The sequence below is a fragment of the Elephas maximus genome, chromosome 20 (assembly GCF_024166365.1).
Source record: "Elephas maximus indicus isolate mEleMax1 chromosome 20, mEleMax1 primary haplotype, whole genome shotgun sequence".
Taxonomy (NCBI): domain Eukaryota; kingdom Metazoa; phylum Chordata; class Mammalia; order Proboscidea; family Elephantidae; genus Elephas; species Elephas maximus.
In genome coordinates this window covers 33,973,364-33,992,107 of record NC_064838.1, presented here as the reverse complement: position 1 = coordinate 33,992,107, position 18,744 = coordinate 33,973,364, and the positions used below count along the sequence as shown (strand labels likewise).

Here is an 18,744-nt window from a genome sequence, read left to right as displayed (position 1 = left end):
CGATCTACTCCCCAACAATCAGCCGCTGAAAACCCCGTAGAGCACAGCTCTACTCTGGCACACATGGGGCCGCTGTGAGTTGGCGTCGACGAGATGGTAACTGACTAACTGAAGTCTGGCAGGAATTTGTCCCAGGCCCCAGACATAAAATCAAATTAAACAGTACAAATTTACCTGTTTTACCTAGCTTTTCTCCTTTTCTGCTTTTGTCCCTTTGGCTCAATTTACCCAACTGCAGTCACCCTTGTAACTGTTTGTGGTTTTGCTCAGGAACTCAGGAATTGTGTGTAGATTTCCTCCAAGGTCTAATTTAGACCTCTGGTTACTCTCTTCATCCCCTCGTTTCCCTTACTGCCCCCATTCTGCATTGTTTTTCATAGAGAAAGTAAATGCCCTGCTCTTTCTTTAACAAGTCCCGAATGTTAATGCTGGATGAAATTCTAGAATCTAGAGCTGGGCTGTCCAATATGGTAGTCACTAGCCACAGGTGGCTACTGAACACTTGAAATGTGACTATGGCGAATTCAGGCGTGTTTAATATACTCCAGATTCCGAAGAGCGATAACAGGGATTAGAAGCCACACAGGTATCTTGTGGCTGGTGTCCTTCAGAGCCAGGGTATGACAGATGCTCAACAAATGTTATTTGAAATAGAACAGTGCAGAAGTTCTAGAACTTTGGTATACATAGAAAGGATAGATAGCCGGGGGGTGCTTGTTCAAAAGCAGATTCCTGGGTTCTTCTCAGGGATTCTGATATAGGAGGTGCCTGGTAGAGCCAAGAAATATGTATTTTTAACAAGAAATCTAGATGATTCTGATGCATGTGGTCAGCAGACTGTAGTTTGAGAATCACTGAAAAAATTTAAGTGAACGCAGCCCTACAAATAGGCGCTGGGGAATTAATAAATTGCAGTTGTCCTCCAAAACCCATACCTTGGGCATAATTAGATTTCACATAGCACAAGCAATTAAGACCACTTGCTTTTGAGTTTTTATCAAAAGATGGATGTTCTCTGGTTAAGAAAAGCCAAGTACAAATCAATGTATACGTTTCTTTCTAGGGGAAAGAGCAGAATGTGGCACCACCAGGTAAGAGCTGGAGAGTCTTCTTTCACCTGGTGGCCTGAGGTGGGGGATGGAGTGAGGTGGAGAGGAAGCGGGGGGTGGGAGGGTAATGGGAAGACAGACACTGCTGACGCTCAGAGGACCTAGGGTGCTCTCGGAGTGGGCCAGCTCTTCACGACTGTCCCTATGGGATGGTATGGGTGTGCTGAGGGAGGGCAACCTCGCTGTTTTGCAGCTTTGCTTGTAGCATTAGACTGATGCAGCCATGCCCCCTCCAGGCTGGCAATGGGGGGAGGCGAGTCTTCAGAGCTGCTGGGGGCAGTGGGTATTTTTCCTTTGGGCTATCCATGGGGCGAGGCTGTAATATCCCAGAGTGGTGGAAGTCAACGAGCAGAGGCCAGAGACTGGGTGGCTGTTGACCTCTCTCCCCATCTGTTATGTGGCTGCTGAGGCCAGCCTGGGCTGGGGGTCCAGCTTAGGCCCCCAGTCAGAATTGGCCAAGGCTTTGGATTGGGCTCCCATTGCACAGGTATGGGCCTGCGCATGCGCATATACACCCAAGCAGGCACCAACACCCTGACTGCCGCACCTTGGCTTTGAACCCACAGGCACTGGGATGGGCTGACGAGAGATGCCTCGATGGGAAAGCAACAAATGGGCAACTCATGCTTTATCTCTGGCTTGCTCAACGCTACCTCTTGCACTTCTCCCTCAGCAGACCAGAGCCAGTGAACACTTTCCACTTGGCAGCTGAGAGCTGGCAAGTGACTTTCAGCAACTGGGCTCTTCTTTTACCCAGGTTGTTCCTGAGAGCCCATCCATTTCTGAATTCCCAACCTTTGCCCAGGCTGTGTAAACAATAGCCACTGTTCAACATGCGCTCAGCCGATGGCCCAGAGGCCTGCGCTTTTCCATCATATGGCAGCTGAGAGCTACTTTTCGCCTCACTTTCTGGGCCCAGCAACCCGAGGCGATCCTCTTCCCACAGATTCTTCCCAGTGGCCCAGAATCCTGGAAAGCTGCTGTGTTTGGCAAGAGGGAAGATGGATCCTCAACTCCTTCCTGCTCCTCTGGAAGGGAGTTGGCTAGAAAGAGGCTTGGAAAAGCCCTTGGGTTTTCAGTTTGCTGGGCCCAGGCTGGGGGAGACCGGGTGCTCTCCAGAAGTTTAGCCTGTGCAGCTGTTCCTCTGGGCCTCGGCAGTTTGGGAACATCAGGATGACATAAGGCCAGGCCGAGGCCTTCCCAGTACATGGGTCAGCAGATGTGCAGGGTCTCTTTCTAAGAACCTTTTAGAAACAAACTCTTTAATTTTTTTTTTCCCCTCTAGCAAGAGAATGTTATCATAGTCCCAGAACAACAGAAGCCACATTTTACACCAAAGCCTGCAAACAGTGAAACAGATGGCAGACAAATTGAGCTGTTCCTTGCTTCCTGCTAATTCCTAGAACTCATGGGGGCGAAGATTGTTCCAGCAGATTGCAGGAGAGGCGATTTGTGATCAAGCTCTTGGCCAGTTCCCACCGCCCTTCCCCAGGGAAAGTGCAGGGGTTTGGCTTTATTTAAATAAAGACCTCTGAGGTGTTGTCTTCCACACCCTCTTTGACCTAGGGCCTGGGAAAGACAAGCTAGGATTACCAGACCTCCCACTTATACTGCAATAAATTGCAAACCCAGCCATCTGTACTCTGGTCCCTGGCCAAGGTCAAAGGAAACTTTGTTGGTAAACAAAAACCCATCTCTTCCAAAATCATTTGTACTTGTTGGGGAACTCATTGCCAGCTTGGAAGTAGTTTCAAAATTAATCTTAAAGGCCCTTGGAAAATGGCTCCCTGTGTCTTCCATCGTTTCCTGTATATGGTTGGCGTCATTTTGGATGACGGTTGCAGCAGGTCCCCTTGAGCCAAGCCCTGGTGGCCTCGTGTAGATGGACCAGTTTTTGGATGTTGGCTGCAACTTGTTATATTTTTGTCACATTTAAGAGAACACTTATCTTAGAACAGACCAATTTCATAATAACCCTGTAATTTAGGCTGGTCGTATGAGATAACTGCAATTGAAAAGCATATTTACTGTTAATGGCAAAGCAAGATGCAAACATAGGGCTGGATTATAATTGTTCAAACTAAAGTCTGGCTTCCCTAACCCAGGTCGATTTAACCACTATTGTCTAGATTAGAGGTGAAATCACTTGAGATTTCTTGCCCAAATGAATGCAACCAGGTGCCCACACAAGCACAGTCCCAGGAGCCTAACTGCCATTGAACTGCCATATTGCCACTATTTTGAACATTGACACCCATGTGGGTATCAATTTATTGGGTTGTATTGGACAAATTTTAATTATCATGCTTTGGGTCACAGAATAATTTTGAAGCCAACTCCTGTGTTGCCAACATACGTTAATTTTAATCTTGGTTGAAAGGCAGAAAGGGGACATTGGTCTCTGGTTTCTCTTTCTTCCTCTCTGTGGCTTTCTCTGTTCCTGTTTTCCCTGCCTCTCTCTTTTTCTCTTTCTTTCTTTCCTTTTTGCTCTGCCACTGAGCAGCAGAAGAGATGGAAGGCTTAGGCTGCCCCACTTCCCTTGGCTGAGCTGCCCCCCTGCTCCCCACTTTGTGCTCCACCCAGCACTTCAGTAAGTCTGGATCGATTTGATGTCATGCAACGTTGGGATAGCTACGTTTCCTTGTCAGAGCTCCCAATCCGTGCCCAGACCACCACACAAAGAAAGGAAGCCCAGTTTGATTCAAACAGTCCCTTGCTTTCTGGATTGGGCAAGAGAAATCGGGGGAAAAAATATCTTTTTTTCTCTTTATTCCATTTTGTAAACTTAAAAGACAAAACAAAAAACAAACAAAAAAACCCTAAGGACTTCTTTTAAGAAAACCTCCAGGTGGGCATCCTAGATTTTTTTTTATAATGGGTGTCTCACACCCGTGTTAAGAGTCTCCGCTCTTCCTGACCATGAGAGTTTAAAATGGGATTTAATGCTACTGCTGGATGGTCTGTGATAAAACCATTTCCCAATATCACACTCACACGAGGAGCTGAGGTCTCCTCCCAGCTCAATCGCATTTTATGTGTGTGACCTTGAGCAAGAATCTTACTCTCTGGTAGGCTCATTTGCCTTATGTGTAACATGAGTTGAATGATTCTTGCCTACCTCACAGGGTTGTTGTGAGGGTATCATGCAAAGTGAGCTAAGGAAACGATCCAGGAATGCTCAAAAACAGAAGCCCAAAACACGATGAAAAATAGGTGGCGAAGTTTGCTAGCTCGAGTTACTTCTCATCTCAAGTCTTAGAACCTAAGGCCTCGTGTCACATTTTTGGTACTCTCTTTTGGCTTTTGCATTTAGAAATTCAAAAGCAGTTTGAGTATAAGAACTGCCAACCTCACATACACACATCCTCAAAAAATAAGTAACTTACGAAAAAAAATGACATGGACTTAGCTAACCAAATTGACATAGGTGCAAGATGAGCTCAAAATAACCTTGCTTGTTGTTTCTTTTCAAAATTTTTTCTTTTGTTTTTAAGTTCCCTATCTATGTGAGACTGAGTCCATTGGTCTGTGCTGTTATTTTGGTTCTTTTTGGGTGGCATGATATTTGAATTCGATTGTGTCTTTGCCCATGCATGTCCTGGAGCTAGCAGCATTTGCTCAGTACTGAAACACCTAGAAGAAGTTGGTTAGCATTCTCTAGATGGGCTGGGCTACTGAAGAAGACAGGTAAGCCCAGTAAGCAGAGGCAGAGGTGAACCCCATTCATCTTGATTGGCTGCAAAGTCCATAAAAGTTCTTGCTTATTCTTGGAAATCAATTAAGTAAGTCTTCCTGGTGGGGCATCAGGTCTTTGCTCATCATGTATGAGCTTTATCTGTGCCAGGCTAGGTCCTCTGTTGTTGTTCCCCCAATCTTGAACCAAGCCACTGGAAAATGAACTGCCTCTCTTGATTAGGGGCCTTCCTCCTATTCTCAGAAATCCTTGGCAGCCTTAAGTCAGGTCAACTTGAGTGGCAAAAGATGAGCAAATAAGCCAACACAGGTATATGCATGGTGAGCAACCCTGGAATCTGGTCCAGTGTTTGTGGCTGTTTCACTGTCCTTAGTGAACCGTGATGTGGTTTTCTCTCCCTGTAGCCAAGACTGGAACACAGGGAATTGAGCCTTAAGTAAAGCAAGACACTTTCAACCTGACCATGAATCCTCCACTGGCAAGGGTTAATGGGATGGATGAGTCCTTGGCTGGAAATGAAAAAGTGCCTTCATGCTCCATGAATGTGGCCTGGTGGAAAAAATCCTGACCTTGGAGCCAGATAGGCCAGAATTTGGGATCTAGTTCTGCCAGCGCTCCTCTCTGGACCTCAGTTCTTGCCTCTATAAAACGGGACCTCTAGAAATCCCAGTATACAGGGTTGAGGTCACATTAAATGTGATGATGGGTTTGAAAACACCTTAACTGGAGGCATACTTCACTAAAGAACAGGATTATTACTTTCTACTGGGAGGGAACCCAAAGAAGCTGCAGCCTCCCTCTTGGCATCAGTTTCTTCATCTCTAAAACGAGAATAATAATTGCCTGGCCCTTAGATCAATGAAATAAAGATTAGTCGAGTGCATTTGAAATGCCAAGAGGTATTAAGAACATCAGTGCCCTGGTACATTGGGAGACTTGGAGATGAACTTAAGCCAAAATAATGAAAGTTAATCCACTCATCTTTGAAAGTCTCTTGCTTTCTCAGGCTGCAGATTACCTCTCTCTCCCCTGACTCCCCCTCCATCTGGTCAGCTTTGCAGGATGACAGTCTCTGATTGGGTTTCGGTGGTTTCTTGGACACGTACTATTTCCCACCTATGATTTAGACTGTGTTTGTGTTATGTAAGACTGTTTCTGCTTAACATCCTGGGTAAATCAAGATTCCCTTAATCATCCAAAGGCCTTCAGATGGAGCATTGGCCACCAATGCACTGGGGGTTCAGGAGCTTCCGTTTGCATTTTGTGTTCTCCTCCAGGCACAGGTTTTAAGAACATCTTTCCCAGTTGTATGTTTATGTTGGTTGTTTTCTTGATTTCTTTTGTTCCGTTTTCCCCTAGGCCCCCCTGCCTTCCCCCTAAACCACAGAAAATGAGGAGACCTAGGCCTCTCTCAGTGTATAGCCATAAACTCTTTAACGGCAGTATGGAAGCGTTCATTAAGGTACTTGCTGGGGAGCCGTAGAGTCCGCGAATGCGCCCAATGTAATGGCAGCCTCTCTGCACACAAATTCTCTTCCGGTCACAGCCCTTGCCTGACCCGGAATTTATGACCCATCTGCCCGGCCCTAATGCAAGCTACTTCCCGGCTGCAGCCTGCTCTAAAGCTTCAGTGAGGACTTACAGCCAGAGCTGCTTCTGCATCTGGGCAGTTGTTCCTAAGTGTCTTCCTGCGATTCCCAGCCCTTGGGGAGGGATAAGGTCAGGATGAAAGCCAGTGAAACCCAAGCAGGGTTGAGATGCCAGGGCGTTAAGATGCCAGCACAGCCGTCCTAGCCAGCCACTTCCCACTGTTGGGAGGCACGATCCTAACGATCCTAAAGTGTGAGGCACAGTTAGAGAAAGTTTTTACCTTGCTTCCCTCCCATGTTTCCCAAGGGGGATTGATTGAAAGCAGCACAAAGAAAATCCCTGCAGATAATAGTGTGTTTTCATTCAAGTGATTTTTTTTTTTTTTAACTTTAGCCAAGAGCATATCAGCAAAGGAAACACATAATATTCTTAAGAGAAAAAAAAACCCTCCCACCTAGTTTTGCTTCTTGTTGGGTGAATTTGGAGGAGAAGGGTTGAGGAAGTCCGTTTAGAATTCCAGGTTAATTCTTTACACTTTAAACTAAAAATTAGAGTCTCACCTAGTTGAGTTTCTTTCTTTGTTCCTCGATGCCAGGGGTACAAAATAAAGCCACCCCAGATTAAATGGCTGAAGGCAAAGTAAGATGGTGATGGAATTGTAAAGGGCACTGGGTGGGGACAGAATGTGAGGAAGGGAAGATACCTTCTTAATGTTACTTAGGAGGAAAGGGGAGGAAAATCCATGCCAGTTACTTGAGAGCCCACCACCACCCAGTGAAGATGCTTCCTGCAGAAAACAAGACTGAGATCTATCAGGAGAGATGCAAAGGTTCTCGGGCTTTGCTGATGACTTGGGAGTAGTGGTGGCAGCCTCTGCTCCAGCTCCTCAGACAGGGTGCAGCACAGGATTAACAGGGGAGGGAGGGACTGGATTCTGGATCTGCCTCAGGGATGGGAGAGGGCAGTCAGGACCAGCCTCTGTTCTAGGACTGTCTCTGCCTATGGGCTAACTGCTGAGAAGGGCAAGTGGGGGAAGAGAAAGCAGAACAGGAGAGTGCAAGTTGGGATTGCCTGGAGCAGGGAACTTTGAGAGACAGGAAGCTTGGGGGATGCCCAAGGAGGGGCCACGTTAGGTGGGTGCATCAGGAAAGAGGAGCAGTTTACCATCCGGTACGTTGTGGGATGGGGCTGTGTCAAGAGTCTTCTCTTTCTTCATCCTCCCTCCCTCTCCTCCAAGACCGTCTTTACCCTTGTCCCCAAAAGAGCCACTCTCCATAGCTCAGAGGGACTGGGAAGTCATATTAGTTACTCTCCTTGCCCTCATAGCACAGCTTGGGAGGTTTTTAAGCGAAAACTGAGAGTGTAAGACAATTCAAGACATACACTTGCAGAATTATCTACATGAAACAAGTTCTGTAAGAATTCAGAGCAAGAGAGGACAGTAGGCTTCTTGCAAGGCTTTGAAGAAAGGGAAGGAGTAACAAGGAGAGGAGTGGGACAGAAGGAATTCCTGCAAGGAGGAACAGACTGAGTGAAGGCTCAGAGACAAAGACACATCCCCTCATTGACTCAGCTCCTTGGAAATGAGTGATCAGTCAGGAAGCAGCAGCTGGCTCTTACCTGACAATACTGGATAATTAGGTGTTCCATTTAAATGTCCTTTTAATAGGAAGAGACTACAAATAATGTGTGACTATAAAATGAAATGACTTTGTTCCTCCTGACAAATACATCAGGACTTATTCAATCATATGTTTGCTCCTTCGAGGTAGTTACCTTGGAAACCACATTCTTATCCTAACATAAAGCAGTTGCCCCAACTGCTTTGCTAAGTCTTCTTTAGAGCCTGTAGCAGGGTGTCATTATCAGTGATGCCAGTGCTCTGTATTGGAGCGGGTGCCTTAGCATATTGGAATGTGAAGGTCATGCAAGGCTCAGCTTTGCAGAGCCATCAGAGGAGCAAAATGACAAGAGGAATGTGCTACAGTGGGGCTGGTCAACTGGCCCTCTGAGCATGGCGGCATCGTTAGAATAAGTGCACAGCCTCCCCAGGGGACTACTTAGAAGAATCATACTCATCTGACTGAGAAAAATATGTTATATTTGTTAAACTCAATTACCTTTCCTTATAGTCACACTGACCTTATTACCACATACCATCAGTGCAGTTCAACAAACTCATACTGCACACCTGCTGTGAGCTGGGCAGTGGGTAACAAAACTCCACATGGCAGGATCCTTGCTCTCAAGGATGACTGACTTTCAGAGAATGAAAAGACACTGACACCTACTCAATCCTTCAACTATCATGAATGGAATTTCATTTTCTATGATGAGTCACCTGCTATCTAGAAGGCCATCCTGTATGAACTAAGAGTCCCCAGCTTGGAAATACCGTTCCCGTGAAAAGTTTTTCTGTGAAATGACACTCCCAGGACTCCATGATTATAGTGGCTAAGAGGGACAGAGAAGCTCACCCAAGTTAATAATGATGGATAAATATTTTTGGAGTTATTTTTATAAATTCCTAGGACCCTACATTGAGTTGACTCCTTTTCAAATCCTTGCTTTTTTTCTCCTCTCAGACAGACAAAAACTCACTGCCGTCTAGTCAATTCCGACTCATAGCAACCCTATATGACAGAGTAGAACTGCCTCATAGGGTTTCCAAGGCTGTAAATCTTTATGGAAGCAGACTGCCATGTCTTTTTCCTGCGGAGCGGCTGGTGGGCTCAAACTGCCAACCAGTGCTTTAACCACTGTGCCACCAGGGCTCCTTTCTCAGGCAGAAGGAAACCCAATTTTTATCATACAAATAAATTTTGAAGCCTAGGAGTTGGACCTCTGGGGGAGGGGGAGAATCTCTACCTTGTTTCTATAAAATGAGAATGATAGTTACCTACCTCTTGAGTTTGTTAGGAGGATGAAGGGAGTGAATATACACTAGGATTCCAGAGTGCTGCCTGGCACTTTGTAAGTGCACAGGAAGTATTGGCTATTATTGCCGTTATCACTAGCTTTTAGGGTAATACTCACAGAGCTCCATTTGACGAGGCTGTTGTCTCAATTCTAGCGTTCTGGTAGGTTTAGCCAATGTTTGTCTGTTAACATATTAATTCCTGTCATTGAGATGCCAGGAACTGAACAAATGACACAGCTAGAGGGCACGTATCTTCCAGTTTCTTAGCTTGGCCTCCTCATGGGGCCCAGAAGAGACATAGTACCACCTTAGAGCCTCCACACATGTGAAGGGAGAGAGCTGATGGTGCTCCCCACCTCACAAAATAGGGACAGACACAGATGTATTTCCCTCTTTTTTGTGGGAAGGTGGGCTTTCCTTAAGGGGTCTTGGGTAGGTTCTTGCCCATTGGTAAACAACAGCTCCATGTGTTGAGGAGAAGCTAGAAATGGGATAAGGAAGGGATTCAATACACACACTTCCTGCGCTTGACAAGGACAGAAAGAGGCTCATGGGTCCCCTGGTGTCTTGAGAGGGAAGCCAAGGCAGCCATATTGGAAGGCTGGCTGGAGGCAGGTCCAGATCACTCACGAGTCACTGAGGCTGGGGTGGCCCTTCCTGCAGGCAGACTATTTGGCAGGCTCCCCAGGACCTTTGCTGGCTGCCATTGCATTTCGGCGTTCACGGACTCTGAAGGATCTGCTTACTCTAACTGATCTTATTCCTGCGTAATCTTTTCTTTTTCTCCTGCTCTGCTGCCTGTTTATTTTTTGTTATCAGAGGAAGAAGAAATGCTCGAACCAGGAACCAGGTATTTACTAGAAAGGCCCATTAGCCCCATTCAGCTGGATGGAACCTGTCTTTAGTACTGACTTTGAGAACAGAGCCCGCCTTGCCTGTTGCCACATGGGTCCATATTCTCGTCCTGTCCCTGGCCATAGTTAATCAAGGGAAGGTTTCAAAGGTAGGGTGTGGAAGAGCCAAGCAAACATCCAAATTCATGGTTTTCTCTGTCCCTTTTCTGGAGCATATTGCATATGCCTCATTGTTTCCTCACCTTCTAGGGGGCTAGTCATTGATTTTGTTCTCTTTTTAAGAGAGCTTAAAAAACATTTCGTGCTTTCTTGGAGACCAGGAATAGCAGAGAGGTCAACCGGTCATAGAAGGCAAAAGAGAAACTCCCCTTGCCCAGCCCTTTTTGTTTGTAAGCCAGTCTGTTGTTGCTGTTAGGGACCATCTAGTGAGTTCTGACTCAGTGACCCTGTGTATAACAGAGTCTACCCACTGCCATCCAGTTGATTCCGACTCATAGCGACCCTATGGGACAGAGTAGAACTGTTGCATAGGGTTTCCAAGGCTGTAAATCTTTAAGGAAGCAGACTGCCACATCTTTCTTCTGTGGAACAGCTGGTGGGTTCAAGTCGCAACCTTTCGGTTAGCAAATGAGCTCTTTAACCACTACACCACCCTGGCTCCTTTAACAGAGTCTAGGAAAATGTAATTGAAAACACGTTTATACCCCCTATAGATATGTTTAGAATTGCCTCTTGAGGAGCCCTCATGGCGTCGTGGTTAAGAGCTTGGCTACTTACCAAAAAGTTGGCAGTTTGAATCCACCAGCCTCTCCTTGGAATCCCTATGGGGCAGTTCTACTCTGTCCTATAGTGTCGGTATGAGTCAGAATCTACTTGGTGGCAGTGGGTTAGGAAGATGTAATTGAAAACACAGTCACACCCCCGGTGGATATGTTTAGAATTGCATCTTAGTCAGTCTTCCTGACTAAGGTTGGACACTAGATGGTCAATGGCTGACATAACTGCTTCTTAAACTTTTTCTTGTAACATGTTTGTTACACAGAGTATCCACCTGGATGTTTGGGTTGTGACATCTTGTGTAGAGGTCTTCCCTTCTTAGAGCTCAAAGTGACCCTGGGGGCCAGCTTTGCTTCCTCCATGGTGTGTTCTTCTTAAGTCTTGCATTAGGTACTGTAGTAATAAGATGAGACCTTGAGTCTGCCTTTTTATCCCTAAACCCTGAGAACAGTGTTGAGTTGGGGCAAAGTAGAGTGGGAGGCCAAGAATTGACTCCAGCCCCCTCCAAAGAACCAAGGAAGCATGACCATGTGATGGACCCCACTCCTCTACCCAGATATGCCTGTCAAGCGTCCTGACTCTAGAACCTTCCCAGCTGGGGAGCAAGACAGAGCATTTCTTTAAAATTAACGTAGCTATGCCTTTTTCTGCACATAACCAATGATTTTCTATTTTAACTGTTTATGGAAACTTTAGGATTAGCAGTTTCTTGCTTGTTTTCCTACTAACATAATGGTACTAATATTCTGGCTTGAGTTTATAACTTGTGTTTGAAGTGTCTTTTTCCTGTGGTGGTTGCCAGGACCAATAAAACTCACAATTTTTTTTTTCTTAAGGACTCAGGACAAGCTATACCACTTGTAGTTGAGAGCTGTATTCGATACATCAATTTATACGGTAAGCTTGATCTTGGTGGGGGAGTGGTCAGTGTTTTCAGCTTGGTCATTCAACTAGGCCGTTCTGATAGGAAGTGAGATTCTGATTCACCTTGGGAAGTTTTCTGTCATAGCTCTGCTTCCAGGGGGGAAAATACTCTAGGGAACAGCTGCTATTCTGCATGATGTCTTTCAAACTATAGTGTGTTGGGGGGATGGGAGGTGGTGGTGAGAGGCCCAGGAACAACTAGGGAAACTGAGGCACAGGGAGGTTATAGACAGGAGAACCATTTTAATTCCTTCTTCACTCCCATCCAACCCCACAACTCTGCATTCTTAGCCCTGAATATAGTTGGCCAATAAAGCCGTTATATCTACTAGATTGTAAGCTCCAGTGAAGGAAATACAGTATCTGGGATGTGCTAACCATGGAATCCCCAGCACCTAACTTGTGCTTCCACCTATCCGTTTATTCATTCCTCCACAAGTACACTTATTGAGTACACGGTAGGCAGTGTTTAGACACTGAGGATATAAGTGCGAACAAGACAGATATGGGCCCTAAGTAGCGTACATATCCAATTAGAAAGAAAAGGAAGTAAACGAGCAGAGAAATAAGTAATGTAATGTAGTGATGATGCCATGAAGGTAATCAAAGGGGGATAAAGAATGGCTGGAGGAAGGTGGGGCTCCTTTGGCTTAGGTGATGCAAAGAGACCTCTCTGAGGGGTGACAGTTGACCTAAGACTTCAGTGAATAGAAGATCCCCGCCATGCAGTCCGGATGGAAAGAATGGCCAGTGCTCTGGCCTAATATGGGAAGGAGGCCAGTGTGGACCAGTGGTAATGAGCCAGGAGGGTGGAGTCAGGTGGCAGAGGTTTAGTATTCGTTCACTAAAGACGTGGACAGGCACTTGTCGGCCACATATTAGGTCCCAACCAAGCTTTGGCGACCAGTGCTGGTTGCTATCGAGTCGCCCCTGACTCGTGGTGAGGCCGTGTGTGTCAGATTAGAACTCTTCTCCATGGGGTTCTCAATGGCTGATTTCTGGAAGTAGGTCACCAGGCCTTTCTTCTGAAGGTCCTTTGGGTGAACTTGAACCTCCAATCTTTCAGTTAGCAGCTGAGAATGTTAACTGTTTGCAAGCCTGTTAGGGGCCAACATTCCTAGATTATAATGCAGAGAATTGTTTTATATAGAAAAACTGTTTGAGGCACAAGGAAAGGATCACAGCCTCCCCCATTAATTCCCATTTAAGATGAGGTGGGGGGAAAAAAAAAACATTGTCATCTAGTCAGTTCCAACTCATAGCGACTCTATAGGACAGGGTAGAACTGCCCCATAGGGTTTCCAAGGACTGACTGGTAGATTCGAACTGGCGACCTTTTGGTCAGCAGCCAAGCTCTTCACCACTGAGCCACCAGGGCTTCTAAAATGAGGTAGGCCTTTTTAATTCCTGCAGTCCTAAAATTGCTATTATGCCATTACTGTTATGTCAGGTATTAGGGTCTCCTCTTTGTTGTGGCCTATAGAAACATGTGAAAAAAAAAAAATGAGATTGTTTTTCTTTAATAATCTAATCTCCCCTAAACTCCTTGATCCCTAGGCCAGGATGCACTCTAGACTCCAGCTTTTCTTGAAAGAAGAAGGTACCTGTATAGGGGGAGAGATTTGTTGAGGGAGTGGCATTGAATTGATCATTCCTATTCCAGGTATCTGTGGCTGTTACACCCAGAGTGGCATTTTTAAGGGCAGGCTTGGTGCCAGTGCAACTAGGAATGCAGTGAGCAAAGTGCATCAAGCCAGATATTTGCCTGAGCTGACCTGTTGGTTAAAACTGGCAGTTGGTCTGTCAGTCCAGTATTGATATAAACTTCTTATGGCCTTTCCTCCAAGCCTGGACAGGTGGTCCCAGGCATATGAAGACAGGGTATGTCTGAATATTATTTCACAGAGAAAGCCATTAGTGTGGGCTTCTACCAGGAGACCTACACTGGGAATGCCTCTCTCATAAAGGGTGGTAGAGAGCAAGGGAAAAGCAGTGGGGAGAGTGACAGTTCTTCCCAGTGATCCGATGAGCTCAAGGCCTCATGGCATTTTCTGTTTGTTTCTTGGTTTTTAGGACTCCAGCAGCAGGGGATCTTCAGAGTGCCGGGATCTCAGGTGGAAGTCAATGACATCAAAAATTCCTTTGAGAGAGGTAGGTGCAGTTGTGACCATCTCGAGCTCATGATCAGGGGAGACCAGCATGGGTGTTAGCACATGTCTTAGGGCCAGTGGTGTGCCAGAGCTGGCTTGTACCAGCTTGCAAGAGCCCATTATGTACATCTGTTCCCAACTTCACCATCAGTGACTTGACCTTGGCAGTTTGAAATCAACCATGGTGGGAATATTTACACCACAGAAATTGGCCAATGCTGAAATTTTGTTTTCCCCTCTGGAAAGCTGGCTGTTCAACATCTACCAGCACACAATTGCCTAGGGGTGATTTTCTCCAGTGGATCCTACACTGGTTAGAGGAAAATAGGGTCTTGTAAAGAACTCTGGCATATCTAGATAAGTCTATTAAGGATGCTGCAGTATTTTAGAAAAGTTGGAAGAACATGGATAACACTAAATGGTTTTTAACTAAGAATACCCTAATTCTTCATTTTTTTATGCAGTGTTTTTGACAAGCTATATGTTGTCAGGAAGAGATCATACATCATACCACACACACTCCCCAACCGTGAGGTTACCTAGTTCCCACTTTGATTAAGTAAGGATATAAAAGCTTGTTTGAATAGAGGTTGGCCACCTCAGTGTGACTTATTTAGAGTAGCCTCTCTTGGCCTCAGAGTTCCCAGTGGGGGCAGAGGCAGCATCCGTGCAAAGTAAGACTTACTGGATCAGGAAAAGCTCAATTCCTGCTGCACCCCTGCGTTTTTTAGCCGGGCATATCTCACCACTACAGTAGAACTGCAAACCTGTGCATTCTTATTCAAGGGAATACTGTCAAACACCATGCTCCCTGATTCTTGAGCCGGTCATAGCACTAGCCAGTCCATATCCTTATCCCAGAGGAGGAAAGAATTCATATATGGGCATCCCAGTTATATCTCTGCCTCCAGTTTTCCAGCATTTTGGTAAGATCACCTCTCCCCAGTCTGCTCCTTCTTGACTCAGATTTACTACTTTTTTCTTTGAGTGGGTCCAGTATCAAGTTTGGTCTGAGGACCCCAATTCCAAACCCAGTAGTACATCACATCACAATTTACACAACACTGTAGTACCCGCTATTTTAGGTAATCCTCCTAACAGCCCTGGGAGGCAGTGGTTTATCCTTTAGGCTGTGTTCTGAGCAGACCTCTCCCTGGGGACTCCAGCCATAGAATCCTCCCTGCCCATTATAGGGCTTCCCCTGGAGGGGCTGCCTCCTGAGCCATCTTTCCGCCTCCCTGTGCTCCCAGTTCCATCCTGTGGTGTAGCTCCAGAGTGGAGAAAACATTCTTCCAGCCCTAGCCATCACCACCACAGGCCCTGTGACTGGGATCCCAGCACAGAGAGGTGGATATGGCGGGATGTGGTGCTCAGTGGCCTCCTGGGGCCCAAGCGGGCTTCAGTTCTGGAATCTTCTCCAGGATCTTGGGCACTGAGAACCAGAGCCCCAGAACTCTCCTGCTCCCACCTCCTACTCAGGCATGTAGTCATCTACTTATTCATTAAGTAACAGGCTTAAAAGAACTAGTTGCCGTTGAGTCATTTCCTACTCATGGCAACCCCACGTGAGTCAGAGTACAACCGTGCTCCTGAAGGTTTTCAGTGGCTCATTTGTCGGAAGTAGATCACTGGGCCTTTCTTCTATGGAGGCTCTGGGTGAACCTGAACTGTCGGCGTTTTGTTAGCAGCCAAGGGCATTAACCTTTTGCACCATCCAGGGACTCCAGATGTAATGGACTAGGCCCTGGAAATACAATATGAATACAACACAGTCACTGGCGGTGGGGGAGACAGTTTAGGAAGCAGACAGCATGAGCAGTGCAATGATGGAAAAGCACTGGGTAGCATGGTTAGGGGGCCCTGGTGGCACAGTGGTTAAGAGCTGGGCTGCTGACCAAAAGGTCAGCAGTTTGAATCGACCAGCCGCTCCTTGGAAATCCTACGGGGCACTTCTACTCTGTCGTACAGGGTCACTATGAGTTGGAATCGACTCCATGGCAACGGGTTTGGTTCAGCATGATTAGAAGCCTCTATCCCAGCTTGGATGGAAGGAGAGCAGGGGATGGGGTTAGTGAAGCCAGGGAAGGCTTCTTGGGGAAGGACATGCCTGAGCGGAAGTTTAAAGAGTAAGAGCCAGGAGAAGCAAGGACAGGGAGAGGGCATTCCAGGCCGAGGGAACAACATGGGCAAAGGCCAGAAAGGAAGAGGCACTGTGCCCACCATCAGCATCCCTGACAGAAGTGCCACTCATCATCTTCCTGAGCTTCTCTTGAGTTCACTGGGCCACCTAACTGAGAGTTTTGTTTCTTTATCTCCCCCAAACTCCTTAGCAACCCAGCTGTCCTGTGTTCATTGTAAATAAGAGGGATGGTCTGGAACCTTTGCTGGTTCTGTCCTCCTGGACTCATCAGTTATGCAGAACTCTCTGTGACCTGCTTTGGGTCTCATGGGTACACACACTGCATGGGCCTCCAGCCTGGCGAGTGCCTTGCCCAGCATCTCCCTGCTTCTCCATATTCTATAGGTGCCTCTTTATAACAGGCAGCCAGACCCTCTCCCCACCCCACAGCACTTCCCTCTTGAATGTGATTTCCTAAGGCCAGCACCCCCTGTCACTTGCTTGGGTGCCTTGCAAGGGTGATGTGCAATTTAAAAGACTTCTGTTTTCCTAACAAGCCTTGGCTAGCCTGGCAGAGCACGGCTGGGCAGAGATTGGCTGACCCAAACGCTCAGCTGTAGATCATAGTGTCTGGTTTTTCTTTGCCTCACGTACACAGTCGGCCCCCCTCCCTCTCTCATCAGTCCCAAATGAATCACATTCTCTCGCCAGCCTTGCCCTCCTGCCTCACCTGAGCCTACAGTGAGCGTGTCTTATTCTAAAAGAATAGCTCCTGGCATATGTCATTTAGAAAAACCCGTGCATGTCATGCATGGATGAATCACCTATTCTCAGTTGCTGTGCATTTGGCTCCGTACCTTCAGACACTCCCTCACCTGTCCTCAGACTCCGCTTCTCTCTTTTTCCACCTGCTGCTTTTCACCACGTTTCCGTGTTACATGTGTGGCTTGAGCCAAGCACAGTTCAGCACCTCCTCAAGTCCTGCATGGTGTAACCTGTGATGAGTTCTCTTCTCAAACCAGTGCGTTGTGTTTTCCTTTCTTCCTTTTATTTTTTAGTTTTGAAATTTAAATGCTCCAATCCCTACTGGGTGCCTACATTTTGACCACTTGTTAAAAGAGATTTGGATCTTGTTCTTCTTGGCTCCATTTTTTCTCTCTCCAGGGAAGAAGTTCTTCCCTCCATTCCTTGCAAAAGGCTTTTGAAAGGAGCACAGTTCTTTTCTGTAAACTTACCAAAAATTATAACATTTTGGCTTATTATTCCTCTCTTTTCCTCCTGACACGAGTCAACCAGGGTTTTAGTTAGGATTATGTTTGTGCTGTCAATAAATCTTTAACTCACTGCTCCAGTTTTGAGATCTTTCTGTAATCTTCTGGCAAGGTTAAGAAGAAAACATAATGGGGAGGCTGGAATCAGCAGCGGTGCCCTGGGGAGAGCTGGGGCTCTTGCCTCCCCAGGTCATTTCCACCACTCTGCCTTCCTCACAAACCTCTCCCCGGTGTGCTGTTTGTACACAGAGATGAGAGCTGCTGGGTCTCTCCTCGTGTGGACAACGGATGGGAGGGGATCGATAGCCCTTTCACCCTGTGTAGGTCAAGATGGGGTTTGGATTTGGGGCTGAAGTTACTCCACACTCTAGACTGTGGGTCTGGCCCTTCTAAGATCTCTTTCCTGCCCCAAGAAGAGGGGTATAACCAGGTGATGCCAAGAGGGCTTGCCATCTTTATGATCGTTGGTATGTTTGAGTCCATTGTTTTGACCACTGTGTCAATCTGTGTCAAGGGTCTCCTTCACCTTTTTTGACCCTCTTTTTTTTTTTTTTTTTTTTTACCAACCGTGATGTCCTTTTCTAGCTACTGGTCTTTTTGATGACTTGTCTAAAGCAAGCGAGCCAAAATCTCCCCATCTTTGCTTCTAAGGAACATTCTGGTTGTATTTCTTCTAAGACTGATCTGTTCATTCTTCAGGAAGTCCACAGTATATTCAATATTCATTGCCAATACCACAGCTCGAATGCATCAATTCTTCTGTCTTTTCCTTTTTCATTGTCCAGCTTTTGCATTCATATGAAGGGATTGAAAAGACCATGGCTTGGATCAGACGACCTTAATTATCAAAGTGACATCTTTACTTTTGAAATATTTAGAGGCCTTTGCAGCAGATTTGCCCAATGCAATAAGTTGTTTTGTTTCTTGACTGCTGCCTCCATGGACATTGATTATTGATCCAAGTAGAATGAAACCCACGACAACCTCGATTTCCTTTTCATTTATCATGATGTTGTTTATTGGTGTGTATCCATATGTACATGAAGCCAACACGTCAATTCTGTTTAACAGTGGGAGCACATAGGCAATAAGGAAAAAAAGAATTCATGTGCCTTTGAGTCATGAGGCCACAGGAGTAATTTAATTAATAGGGATACAGTTGAGTATAGTGCAGTTTTTGAACTCCTTAGGGCCCCTCAAAGGGGCCTCAAAGGACCACTACAGGGAAAGAGAGGGAGGCTGAGGATGTAGGCCATGGATCCTCTTCCTCTACCCATACAGCTAAGACAACTCCGTCCGAATGTCTTATGAATTTTTTTCTTAGGAAAAAAAAAGG

At 46.2% G+C, this 18,744-nt stretch overlaps 1 protein-coding gene across 4 annotated transcripts in view; it reads left to right on the top strand.

Moving 5' to 3' along the window:
- Positions 1 to 18,744, top strand: part of SRGAP3 (SLIT-ROBO Rho GTPase activating protein 3) — a 333,060-nt gene that overhangs the window by 274,200 nt on the left and 40,116 nt on the right. For 2 of the 4 annotated variants that reach the window (XM_049863436.1, XM_049863435.1), the window contains exons 11-14: positions 1,064 to 1,091; positions 6,163 to 6,265; positions 11,781 to 11,841; positions 13,942 to 14,019. In XM_049863436.1, the coding sequence (XP_049719393.1) occupies positions 1,064 to 1,091; positions 6,163 to 6,265; positions 11,781 to 11,841; positions 13,942 to 14,019 (270 nt within the window). Of the gene's footprint in view, positions 1 to 1,063; positions 1,092 to 6,162; positions 6,266 to 10,132; positions 10,164 to 11,780; positions 11,842 to 13,941; positions 14,020 to 18,744 lie in introns of those variants that run through there. The other 2 variants (XM_049863437.1, XM_049863438.1) reach the window with 2 other exon arrangements.